General features: G+C 38.5%; 1 protein-coding gene across 2 annotated transcripts in view; it reads left to right on the forward strand.

Moving 5' to 3' along the window:
* Positions 1-11,258, forward strand: part of LOC148417398 (single-stranded DNA-binding protein 3-like) — a 122,166-nt gene extending 110,908 nt beyond the window's left edge. Inside the window, exons 9-17 of one of the 2 annotated variants that reach the window (XM_088426126.1) lie at positions 3,303-3,367; positions 3,933-3,978; positions 4,061-4,096; positions 4,368-4,422; positions 6,001-6,071; positions 6,148-6,226; positions 6,479-6,507; positions 7,000-7,101; positions 8,184-11,258. In XM_088426126.1, the coding sequence (XP_088282252.1) occupies positions 3,303-3,367; positions 3,933-3,978; positions 4,061-4,096; positions 4,368-4,422; positions 6,001-6,071; positions 6,148-6,226; positions 6,479-6,507; positions 7,000-7,101; positions 8,184-8,213 (513 nt within the window). In that variant the 3' untranslated portion in view covers positions 8,214-11,258. The remainder of the gene's footprint in view (positions 1-3,302; positions 3,368-3,932; positions 3,979-4,060; positions 4,097-4,367; positions 4,423-6,000; positions 6,072-6,147; positions 6,227-6,478; positions 6,508-6,999; positions 7,102-8,183) is intronic. The other variant, XM_088426125.1, reaches the window with a different exon arrangement.
* The last annotated feature ends 1,745 nt before the right edge of the window (positions 11,259-13,003 follow it).

A 13,003-nucleotide genomic window follows, 5' to 3' on the forward strand; every position in this document is an offset into this window, starting at 1 on the left:
TGACAAGATTCTCTGTTACACAAAAATCAAAATCACTAACTTACCCTGACGCAGTAGTAAAGTCATATTAGCCATGAATATTTTTATCCATAAATGCTTAAATGAAAACAGTCAAATGAAAAATATCAACTACATCAGTAACCGAGGGTTTTTCTTGTGTGTGACCGCATATTCTTACGCTGCTGGGCAAACTAGTTCACAGCATATTACTTGTAACCTAGAATGTCAGGACTGTATTAAAATACAGACCACCAATACCTCTGATAGCTTGTATCTCATTCCTACTGGAATGCCGTCATTTTTGACATATATGTAGTGTGCATCTAGTCTTTCGACCCTCACTTTTCTTCCGTAACTGCAAGGAATTGTGACATTTATGTGATTATCATGTAATAATCCATTTACGTAGTATATCTTTTTTACCGTCAAATATTTTTCATTTGAATTCTTAGACAGTTCTTGACCAATTCAAACTATTAAGTTTAACATGTCCTGAAATTTCCGGCTCCCCAAGGTATTATGTTTCCTCATTCCTAACGTTCACAGTTTTCCTCCTATTCAGCAATGTTTCCCCCAAAATTCACATTTGTTACCAACGGGAAATTCAGAAATTAGTTTACCGTAATGACAATTTATTTTAAATTTAATGGATGAATTATTGACCGTTGAGGGGCCTATGTTAAGCCTATAATGTTAAAAATAGTTGTAAAAACCACATGGTAGTCAAGACCACACACCAATATCCATCTAGAGTGAGTTATTCTCTCCTACACGGTAATGTAACCCAAAATTTGTCTGGAATTGAAAATGTACTGTTTTCTGTCACTAACTTTTGCTGGCGTGTTTGTAAACTTGTAATTATAGTACATACCAAAATGAAATCCACTTCTAAACTGCTAAGTATAAAACAATCAGATAAGAAGCAGTAAGTACTGTTCCTTCTTATGCTGCGTGAAAACGTCGTTACGCCTCTATCCGAATCAATTAATTGCATGTAATATTTATGAATATAATATTTGTAAACACAAAACTTCACAGAGGGACTGTCCTAAATCGGGGATCTTAATATCTTGTCTTTTCATACTTTAATAACAAGTCAAGTAATGCTTACGTTTATGGCGGATGGACGTAGTATCAGGGGTGCAGTGGGCGTGGTACGCGGGGGTACGCCGTCCACCCACTTCTCCTGTCAATATCTATCTACAGGGGATCCTCAATTTAGTTCCTTCACCATGGCAACGCATAAACTTAGGACACGCTGTATCTTAATCTTATAAAGATATGTAATGCCAAACAACAGTGTAAGCCTGTCTTGACTATGGCTGTACCGTTGATGCTTCCAATTTGCATAGCGGGAGCAAATTCACTCACTGCGGAGCAGACTATTACATTCTGTTGCCAACTTGACAACTTTTTAATGTGAGCTTGGCTCCTCGCTGGAATCTGCCCACTCTACATGCTCCCCCCGCCGACTCCCACTTTGGGAGGAATATCACATGCTTGCCAACACATTCACCAAAAGTTGTGCCAATGTGACACACTTTCCTTTTTACACTCTTGGCTGTTGCTGTTTTGTCCTGTGTCCTTTTAAATGACAATGACTGGACAGCTGCTTGATTGTGCCACACACACACACACACATGAAAACGCATATAAAAGACGCATGCACAGAGGCGCCCGGTGACCCCCTCCCACCTACACTGTGGGCCCTATTTACTACGATGCCACCCTTGGCATGGAGCGCACCGGCAGCTGGTGTGGCATCTGCTCGACAAGTGTAATCGTCTGCTGAACAAAACTCCTCCTCGGAGTGGAGCCTCACTCGCAGCACACATGCATATATACATATGCAAAGCACAAACAATATAGTACACATGCACTGTAGAACCTCTAAAATCCTTGAGTGTGAATATCGCCATCCAACATTTTTGAAAACTACAACTCTGTACTGGTTTAAAGTACTCTTTCCATGGTATTTTAAAAGTCTCAGTTAAATATATGCATATAAGTGCTTAAATCTTAACCTTTGGTGTATTGGACGTTTAATTTTTTTATGAAATATGAGTATTTTTTGGGGGAGCGAAATTTCTGACTAGGAAGTGAAACATCTCATTGGCTGAAACCGCACCTCTCAAGTGTGTGCCTCCCGCACGCCCTCTCATGACGACCTATCAAAGAAGTCTTTATACAGCATGAATGTAATGTATAAATTCATCCATGCCACGTTCATTTATGTAAGACAGATTCGGGCTCCCCTTTGGCCTCAATTGTGTACAACCTTTCATTTGTAATTTTAGGCAAATCCAATCTTCTATTGACAATTGTACCACATGGCCCTCCGCGAAATGATGACAATCATAAATGCCTACTGGTTGTTGGGTCATGTGCTCCCATAACACACATGTACAGAAAAAAAAATGAATACAGTGCCACCTCATCTTAAAGAATGTCTCTGGCTGCGAAAAATTCAGGTTACAAAAAGCCTCTCCGGAAAAATTTTGTCTCTTGTTATGAAAGCAAATTCAGGATACGAAAGGCGAAAGTTGTTAGTGTGTAATAAAAAGACACGAGAGACTATCACTCGCACCAACGAGACTTTAGAGTAATATGTCTTCCCTCCGCTCCTGGAGCATACCATACCATTACAAGAGGGAAGACAATACCACAAACCGTATACAGTAAGTATTCCCAACTACGGACTACGGACCTCTGTCAAACGGAAATTCCCAAACCCGGGGGAAAAAAAAAAAAAAAGCCTTAAATTTACTAAGATCGTATTACATTAAGGATCGACTCCCTGCAACGCAACTTTCGGTATCCGGAACGCGAAACCTATTCGGAGGACCGTTTTCGCCGCACACAGGAAATTCCCGTTGGACATTGACCGTTTTGGACAAGACATTTTTGCGTTACATTGCTCGTGTTACACATGTACTGGATTTTGATAACATACTTGAACGTTCACGAAGGACATGCACCGCTGTTTCCACCATAAGGAAATTCCCTTATAAGGAAAGATTGGACAACGCCAATAGGATTCCTTACTAGAAAATACTTACTGTAACAGAAATCTTTACCCATGATACTTTTCATTTTTCTTCGACATTTGTGCGTCATCAAATCAAATTCTCATTGTCATCGAAATCTCAGGATCATAGTAGTTTGTAAAAGTTAAATCGCAGAAACTCTTCTTATTTTCTGAAAATCTTCAGTTACGACATACTGCAGGTAGAACTAGGACATTTTACTGCAGAAGTGTTGCCTGCTGAACTTCACTGTTTTTCTTTTCCTGTTTTTTGCAGAATTACGGTGGAGGAATGAGGCCTCCTCCAAACTCCATGGGGCCAGGGATGCCTGGCATGAACATGTTAGTAGTCCGCTCACTGCACATTAGAAACACAATTCAAACTCCCTACTGTGTGACGCCCACCCACCACAAAGTTCATGTATTTTAAACACTTTACTTTTTAGTTTGAACAAAATTCACTAACTAGACAAATTAGTTGTGGCATTAAAATATCTTTAATATGCAGTTTTAATTATTTCAGATTTTTATCGCAAAAGTTGAGGTAGCATTCACAAATAGTTCTACTACTAAATTGAGAGGGTGTTAAAGAAGTCGTCAAAAAGAAAAATCCCTGCGCTTCTAATGCACTGTGTATTGATTGAAAGCTTCTTAATAAGTATATTAGTAGGATAAATATAGGGTCGTCCATTGTATCATGTAAAACCATGTAGGAAAGTGAGTTAAGACAGGTGTAGTGGATAACCATATTGTCCACTTTCTAAAAACACCTCAAGTCTTTTACAATAACTACTATAACTCCCCGGGAATGTCAATCAAAACACAGCATGAGTGTATTTGAAATATGCCGTTTCCTTGTTGGCGTCCATTGTGAGGTATAATAGCGAGCATGTATTTTTCCCTTCAGGGGTCCTGGCGGGAGAGGTCCATGGCCAAACCCCAACAACAACTCGGTGAGTGAAACTCCCCCCTCACATCTTTATTTGCGCTGACATCTAAGCATGTTTGACATGGCACCCTGTCGTTTCTCCACAGATAGCTTATTCGTCTTCATCTCCGGGCAACTACGTGGTGAGTGTCTCAGTGACATCGTCTTATGTGTGTGTGTGTGTGTGTGTGTGTGTGTGTGTGTGTGTGTGTGTGTGTGTGTGTGTGTGTGTGTGAGAGAGATAGAGTAAGAGAGCAAGAGACAGAGAAAGAGAGAGAGAGAAAGAGAAAGAGACAGACAGAGAAAGAGAAACCATGAAGTGATCCGTCACTTCTGCTGTGATTTGTAAGCGGAGGCATGCTGACACTCCTAGTCGCTAACTTTACACTTTTATTTTCTTGTTTTACTCTTCAGGGCCCCCCAGGGGGAGGAGGCCCACCAGGAACTCCCATCATGCCCAGTCCAGGAGGTGAGAGATATAAATTTCCCCTTTCTATACACAGATACTTAATTCAGTGCAGGAATGGATATAGTATCGGCTCAATGAAGATCAGATGGTCCATTTAAATTTAGAAAAACTAACTATATTTTGACCATTTTGCAATATATAGCTGGGGTACACCCTAAACTCGTTTCCAACCAATTGCAGGACACGCAAAGTCGAATAACCATTTGCAATCACATTCACGGTTGACTCTGCATGTCAGAGCTCAAACACCACGCTTAAAGTCAAAGGAATTTATCTGTAGACCTGTGAGACAGGATTGTCTTGAGGCACAAATCTGGAGAAGAGTACAAAAAACATTTTGCTTCTGCACAGTGGCCTCCATTATTCATAGATGAAAGATGTTTGGAACCACTAGAACTCTCACTAGATCTGGCTGGTTATCTTAACTGAGCAATCGGGGGAGAAGGGCCTTAGTCAGGTTGGTAACCAAGGACCTGATGGTCACTCTGTCAGAGCGCCAGTGTTCTCTGTGGAGAGAGGAAACCCTTCCAGAAGGACTACCATCTCTGCAGCAATCCACCAATCAGGCTTGTATGATATAGTGTAAAAATGAAAGCGACTCCTTAGAAAAGAGAAACAAAGCAACCCTTCTGGAATTGGCCAAAAAGGCACCTGAATGACTCTGTGACCATGAAAAACCTAAATTCTCTGATCTGATGAGACAAAGGATAGACTCTTTGGCATGATTGCCAGGTGGCATGTTTGGAGGAAAACAGGCACCGCTCATCATCAGGCCAATACCATCGCAACAGTGAAGCATGGTGGGGTCAGCATCATGTAAGGAGGATATTTTTCAGCAGCAGGAACTGGCAGAATCGTCAAGATAGAAGGGAAAATGAATACAGCAATATACAGAGATATTCTGGATGAAAACTGCTCCAGAACGCTCTTGACCTCAAATTGCGGCGATGGTCCATTTTTCAGCAGCACAACGACCCGTAACACACAGCCAAAATCTCAAAGGATTGGCTTCAGAACCTCGAAGAACCTTCAGAACCACCACTTTATACATGGTGTGTCTGATGTATATATATACAAGTGCTACTTGTGTATTGGTGCCACATCAGTGCCATCTGAAATAGTTTTCTCAACTGCTGGGGACATAAACACGTACTTGAAATCAAAGAATGTGGACATGCAAGAATGTTTAATGTGTGCTCATAGATGTCAATGATGTGTGATTTCTGAAAAAAGAATAAATAGAATTTGTCTATTCTGATAATTTCCTTCAGTTTTTTTCTGTCATTTTTAATATACTGTATATGCTATATATTTTAAAAAAAATTGCCCAATACATCGCAATACTGTATTGCAATATATCGCAATACACTTTTAAGACACAGCACTATTATGTTCCCATTTAATATAGTTGTATTCCCGCCTTTTTTTCTTGTCCGATTGTTACTGTTTAGTGCACAATTTATACTTTATTGTTAAACTTTTGTGTTTCTTTTGCATTTTGGTGTGATGTATACACTACTTTTTATAAACCTCACACAAAATGTGCAATTATTCTAATATTCTGGTTTTTCATTATAGATTCAACAAACTCAAGTGAAAACATCTACACAATGATGAACCCCATAGGGCCTGGTGGGAACAGACCTAATGTGAGTAGCATGGGAAAAAATATTCTCCAATAAAAAAAATATTTTTGTTTGTGAATCTTCTCATTTGTCCTTGCAGTTCCCAATGGGGCCGGGGCCAGACGGGCCCATGGGTGGCATGGGTGCTATGGAGCAACACCATATGAATGGCTCGCTAGGTAAGCATCGATGTCACGTTGCATCCGTCTTCACTGAAAGTCAGATGGCGCCTTCTAGAGGCCGACTGAGGAAGTGCTCCCTTCCCTTATTTAGCTGTGATTAAAACAAGATCAGATTAGTTGATGATGCAGATAGTTGTTCATGTATCTAATATTCACAGCATCATTCAAATCCATTAGGCTGCTTGAAATGGGTGCGTCAGTCACAATGTGGACCACTCCTGAGCTTGCATTTCTGTTGTGTGTTCACAGGTTCTGGTGACATGGACGGGTTGCCAAAGGTAAGGCAACGCTTTGATAAAAAAAAAAAAAAAAAAATATATATATATATATATATATATATATATATATATATATATATATATATATATATATATATATATATATATATATATATATATATATATATATGTATATATGGGTGAAGCTAAATTCCACCAGATCCAGCCGTATTGGAATGAGATGAACCCATACCCATTTAGCTGCTACTTGCATCCTTTATTATAAAAACAGGGCTTTAAAAAGGTGACATAGATATTGCCAAGCTATTTCGACTTCTTCTTCTTTTCTATGTTTTCTGTCCTGTTTCAAAGCTTCACGTTTAGAAATAGAAACCATTTGAAGTCATCTGTTGCTGCCGGCAAACATGTGATTAGCGACAAGTCGACGTCACGCTGTTTATGTCATTGTGGAGCAGCAAATTGAAAAATGTGTGCAACGCCCGTGTGTGCTCAATAATAAGCAATCTACTTTGTTGTGTGGTTGTGCCGTAGAATTCTCCCAACAACATGGCAGGCATGAACAATCCTCCTGGCACTCCGCGGGATGACGGCGAGATGGCAGGCAACTTTTTAAACCCATTCCAAAGTGAAAGTGTGAGTAACAGTACATATTCAACTACCTCCACCAAGGCCAGCACAGTAGTATTCAAGCCTGACTCAAATTTAACGGGTTTGGTTTAAATCAAGTCAGCCATTTTTGTTTCGTCTTGCTAAAAATAAAGTTAAGAGAAAATTCATAGTCTTGCATAATGACATGTTGTTGCCTTTTTTTTTTAATTCAAAGGGTTTGGTTCAAACCAAGAAAGCCATTTTTGCTTAATGATGCTAAAAAGAATATTAAGAGATAATTCAAATTCTAGAATAATGACATGGAGCTGCCTTCTTCACGGGAAAAATAATCAAGATCTGGATGTTCATTTTCAATGCTTAGTAAAGATTCAAATTTTCATCAGTCGTCCTGTAAGAAATCAACTCAGTGTAATACAATGGTCATGGTACCTACAGTACATCCTTCCAACCCCTTAAATCAGGGCTGTGAATTCAAATAAAGTTTAATTGTGCTCGTCACACACTCAGAAGCCGGCAAAAACTGTTTAAAAGAGAGTTTCGGAAGAAAAACAATGCTTGCGCCCCCCCACCCACCACACACACAAAATGTTAACGTTAATGACAACTTGCAAGTCTGGTATTTTAGTCAGAAGCTTGAAGTCAAATCAGCATTTTGCGGGCCGCATAAAATGATGTGGCCCCGGGGCTTGAGTTTGACACCTGTGCCTTAAATGTTAGGAACAGCCCTGGTGGACGTATGGTATTAAGTGTGTGTGATCAGTACTTTTCTTTGTGGTTTACCCTCACGACAACATGGCATGTGCAACCAAACACACGCATGAAAAGACAAGTGTGCTTGCAAAATATCATCATCTTACAAAATGACTTATAATGATGATGATGATGGTTTTGATGATGATGCATTACAATCTGTCACTGCCAACTTAAGTTCTTTAACATTCTTCTGTGGGCTGCACTACCCTTCTTACTTCTGTATTTGCTTGCTGCTGGTTTACTCATATGATATTACATGACATGCTGCTATAAAATGGGGGCTTGACTGAATTGAATAAGAGTATGGGCTTATCTTTTCTCTCCCTTCCCTCTTTTTTTCTCTCTTTTTACAGTATTCACCCAACATGACGATGAGTGTGTGATTTTTTTTTTTTTTAATTTTTATTTTATCTTTTATTTTACTTTTTCATCTCCCTTTAACCCTCCCCCTCACCCATGGTGCGTCTTGCCCCCCCCCCCCCCCCCCCCTTTCCTTTTTCCTCCCTCATCGGTGTGGATCGGCGCACAGCCCCTTGGGATGCCCATGGACAACAGGACCCCCCTGAAGGGCCCCCATCCCAACGTCTGTAAAATGGGTGTACGAACATGAGACTTTCTTCCTCGCTTGCTGAGACCCCCCCCAATCTGTCTTCGTCATGAGCCTTGGAGCAGCCCCCACGCCCAAAAAAAAAAAAAAAAAAAAAAAAAACGCCTCCCCACACACTCACCCACCCACCATTCAAGTAAAGCTCAACAATGGTGGAAATAATAAGCACAGGCTCCCGAAAATCTGCAACATTTAAAAACAAAAAATCTCTCGGCAAATCCCATTTGAAATCTTGGCTGGTTTTGCTGCGTTCAAGAATTGCCGGAAAATTGAGAACGAGCCGACTTGGAGCTCAAATGGTTTCAGTTGAAAAGTAAAAAAATCACGAGGTCGGTATTTGTTTTATTTTGGTTGTTTTCAAAGATTGGTGTCTCTAGACGTACATGTACATATATTATGCAGACATACATGGTATACCGTTGATATAAAACGCCTTTTGAAGCATCTGAATTTTATTTGGGGATAATCAGAGGCAATTTAAATGGTGGTAAGTGTGTATCTGCTCACATTTTACATGAATGTGAACATAACTGCTGAATTCTGAATAGAGCCAAATCTCTTGCAAGTGGGTGTGCACACTTGTGCAAACATATTACATCAAGTGTTTAATTTGACGTCCCCTTTGAAATGATGAACAAACAATAATGTTTTGACATGAACAGGATTCATGTCACGTGGAGTACATTTTTAAATCGTCTTAGCCTCTTTTTACATCACAAAAAACTGGCATTTGGGCAGGGGGCGAAAATTGAATATATGCACTGTAACATCAAGCTACATCCTGATTTCTGCCAAGTTCATAGGTAACAACTGGCCTGACCTAAGTTTTTGTTTTCCTGGTCTGATGGAATACAGCACACTTGTAAATCAGTAAAAGTTGAGCCATTCATGTGCCAACAGATTGGATCTACTGTAATGTGTAAATATTTAACCCCGGTTGTTGGTTTTAATTCTTTGATGCATACAATTGTGCCTACAACTCCTTGAAATGTGTTTTCTACACCCTGAAAGAGGTTTTGGTGTTCAATTGTGGCTGTTTGGGCTGGAGGTCAATTATGATTTAGCGCATTGCTAAGAAGGAGTATTATCGCCACACTGCAATGGAATTGTATCAAATTGAAATTACAAAGTTAGAATTTTTTTTTAAATATTATGATTATAACTATTATTATACAAGAATAGTCATAATACTATGAGGATGACATCCTACAAGCATTAACCTGTTAATTCTTGAGGAGCTTAAGAATATACACTTGAGCAGAACGTTCAGTTTTTCTTCTTTTCATTTAAAAATAAAACCTTGTTCTGAATGTTTTACAGCAACATTATTTTTCATCTTCAAAAAAATTATACATACTTTAACCAGACTTAAAATGGAACTCCCCTTTGAGAATCGGAAATTTTCAATGACCACTAGCCAGTGATAAAAACAATATTACAACTTTTTTCTCACTGCTCAAAATCTTTCATTATGATCATTATGATTTGATTCTCATAAAGTAAAAAACCATTTCATTCCTAATACATCTTTCCATTTTAAAAATATCAAAACTATTTTCATCGTGAGATCACTCCTGTCCCAAATTTTCTCACCTCTGTAAAACGAAATAACTTTTTTCTTCTAAATTGCAACTTTTTTCTTGTAATATTATTTCTTGCAACTTTTTTCCCTCATGTTTCTTCCCCATAGAGTGGCCTTAACTCTTCATACAGTATGTTGGCTATAGAGGATAATTCATCCAGCCTATTGGAAAGGTGATAAAAAACAACAAGTGATAGTTTTGTTTTTTTTTCCTTTTTTTGATGTATTAACCTATAAGAATAATCCACAGAATCTACTATGTAACATGATTTTTCCTGTATATTCGGCCCAATTTTGAAGGGATAAAAATGATATTATAATCGTATGTACTGGGTGATAATCTCCAAGATTATTCTCAGAGGAAGCCAGTGGGGGAGGCACTCGCCGGTAACATAACAACGCTCACCTTCCTTTCTTCCCTCGAGTAACATCCACCCCCTTATTATTATTATTATTATTATTATTATTATTATTATTATTGTTTTTCCTGTTTGTTTTTGTAAATACTGTACAATGCATTTTGATATCATGGACATGTTTTGATATGTCAGTTACTACCAATAGGTAGAGCTGAGAGTAAATTATTAATGAAACTGTCCATATTTTTTTTTGTTTTCTTCATAGAGAAAGGACACCCATTGATTATTTGGCTCACATGTGGCTGAATGTCCACGAAAAAAAAGTTGTTCAAGGGCATGGAGATGACTAGGAGTTAAAACCTGACCTCATGTCAGTTTTTAATATGAAGGATTTTTTTTTAGCCAGTGAAAACATTCAAGAGAAATTTGTTTTTAAATGACCATGAGGGTATAAAAAGAAAAGTGGTGTCCTTTGCTATTGAGTCCTGTATAGACACTCTCAGTCCTCTGTGTATATGGATCATCTCTGTACTTCTATTGTGATGTATAATACTGTACCATTAGGAGTAAGATCTGCTGGTCATGTTGAGTGTGGGAGGGGGCGGGGCTTGGGAATATCGAGGGAGGGGTGGGCAAAGGATTCTCCTACAGTGTTCAATATGAAGCAGTCTGTCTTCTGGTTTGCTTTGTATTTCATGCTAGGATAGTTGGGAATCTTGTCTTAGGGACGTAGATGTCTTGTGTAGGTAATAAAGATGTTCTTTGTATGTTTCTTTATATTGTAAAGTTTCTTTAGACTGAGAGAAAGAAGAAAAACAGACCATTTGCTTATCAGAAAGAAGAAACAGTGCATCAATAATAAATGTCATTTGATTTTTTTCTTCTTGGTTTGATTATCTTCTGCAGATTGCTAGTCAGTGGTACACATTTATTTCTTTGACCTCACTAATTTTGTCACGAACAATAAACATTTCTTAAGTGTATGGGAAATGCAAAAAAAAAAAAAAACTTGCACGAAAAATAGTTTATTTTTTAAAGAAAACCGCACAGGGTAAAGAGTGTAATCAGGGAAAGAGTGTGCGGACGATAGTCACATTCTATAGGTATTGCTTGAATAATAATAGGTATAATAATAAGTATGTACTAAGCATCTGCTTAGTGGAAATAATTCATGTCTTGCAGGGGATCAAAGTCTAGTTCTCGAGAGCCCCCATCCAGCCTGTTTTGTAACACTCTTCCAAGGCTCCATCAAAGCTGATTCAAATGATCACTGTCATTATCTGGCTTCTGTAAAGCTTTCTGATGTGATGATCATTTGAATAACGATTTAAAAAAAACAAACAAACATGATAGGCTTGATAGGGTTTCTCGAGGGCCAGACTTGAAAAACCTTGAGCGCACATGTTTCCTGTCCCAGAAAGCGTGATTTCTGGTTCCATGGTTATCAAACTTTTGTGAATGCAAAAAAAAAAAACATAAGATGAAGAATGATTATATATATATATATATATATATATATATATATATATATATATATATATATATATATATATATATATATATATATATATATATATATATATATATATATATATATAGAGAGAGAGAGAGAGAGAGAGAGAGAGAGAGAGAGAGAGAGAGAGAGAGAAAACAGCTGGCCTAACATAACCTGACATCATTATCATAATAAACTATAATAATTATAATAACTATAATGAAAGTCAATTTCATTTCAAATTCATTTTTACGAAATATTTATTTTTTCATTGATAAAATTATTCTCTGCATTCTGTTATTTTTGTTGTATTATATCCATTTGGTTAGGGCTCCTTCTAGTGTTGTAGTTTTAAGTTGGAGTTTTTAGCCAATTAGAATTCAGCTAACCTGTGCAGGCTGTATGTAATCTGCCTGCTCCCGGAGGCGCAAGGGCAGTCGCGTCAACAGTTGTGGGCTTCTGCACAAGCACGGATGGATGTATGAGCGGCCCTTATAATTTAGTAGACAGCTGTAATAGCCAACCAAGTCATAAGATCGCCTGTAGTGAGTGGATCCTCTCTGCAGGAAGGCGGTGCAATGCTCAACAAGCAAGCTACGCGGTTTTGGCTTTGCCTGATTGCTTTAGAGACGTAGCTATTAGTTAACTTGTCCCGACTTGGTTAATTTCTGACTGGGATACTAGGGGCGTGCACTAACCCTGGCAAATAGTTCTCCTGGGAATGCCTGTTGTTTGCAAAGGATCGAGTTGGTGTTTGGAGCTACACTGGATTTGCAAACTTCAATTGTTTAACCAAGGCAGCAACGTGACACCATCTGGTCGGCTGGACACACGTGCTACGGTGCTTTTAAAAACTTCTCGGAACACCTGAGTGGACATACAGTATTTTACATCTCATTTCGAAGGTAAAGAGAGCTCCTCAATGCGCTACTGTGCTTTTAAAAAACTTGGAACACCCGAGTGGATACACTGTACATGTCAGTGGAAGAGAAAGTGTGACCTCAGAGGTCAAGAAAAATCGGGAGGTATAGGAAAGACTGATCGATTGTGACCACCGTTTGTTTTGGTGAGTGCAAGCCTTTTCTTTATTTATTGTTTCATTTTTAAAATATTTGTGTAATTTTATTTTA

Source organism: Hippichthys cyanospilos, chromosome 10, assembly GCF_059441005.1.
Source record: "Hippichthys cyanospilos isolate Australia breed blue-spotted pipefish chromosome 10, RoL_Hcya_1.0, whole genome shotgun sequence".
NCBI lineage: Eukaryota > Metazoa > Chordata > Actinopteri > Syngnathiformes > Syngnathidae > Hippichthys > Hippichthys cyanospilos.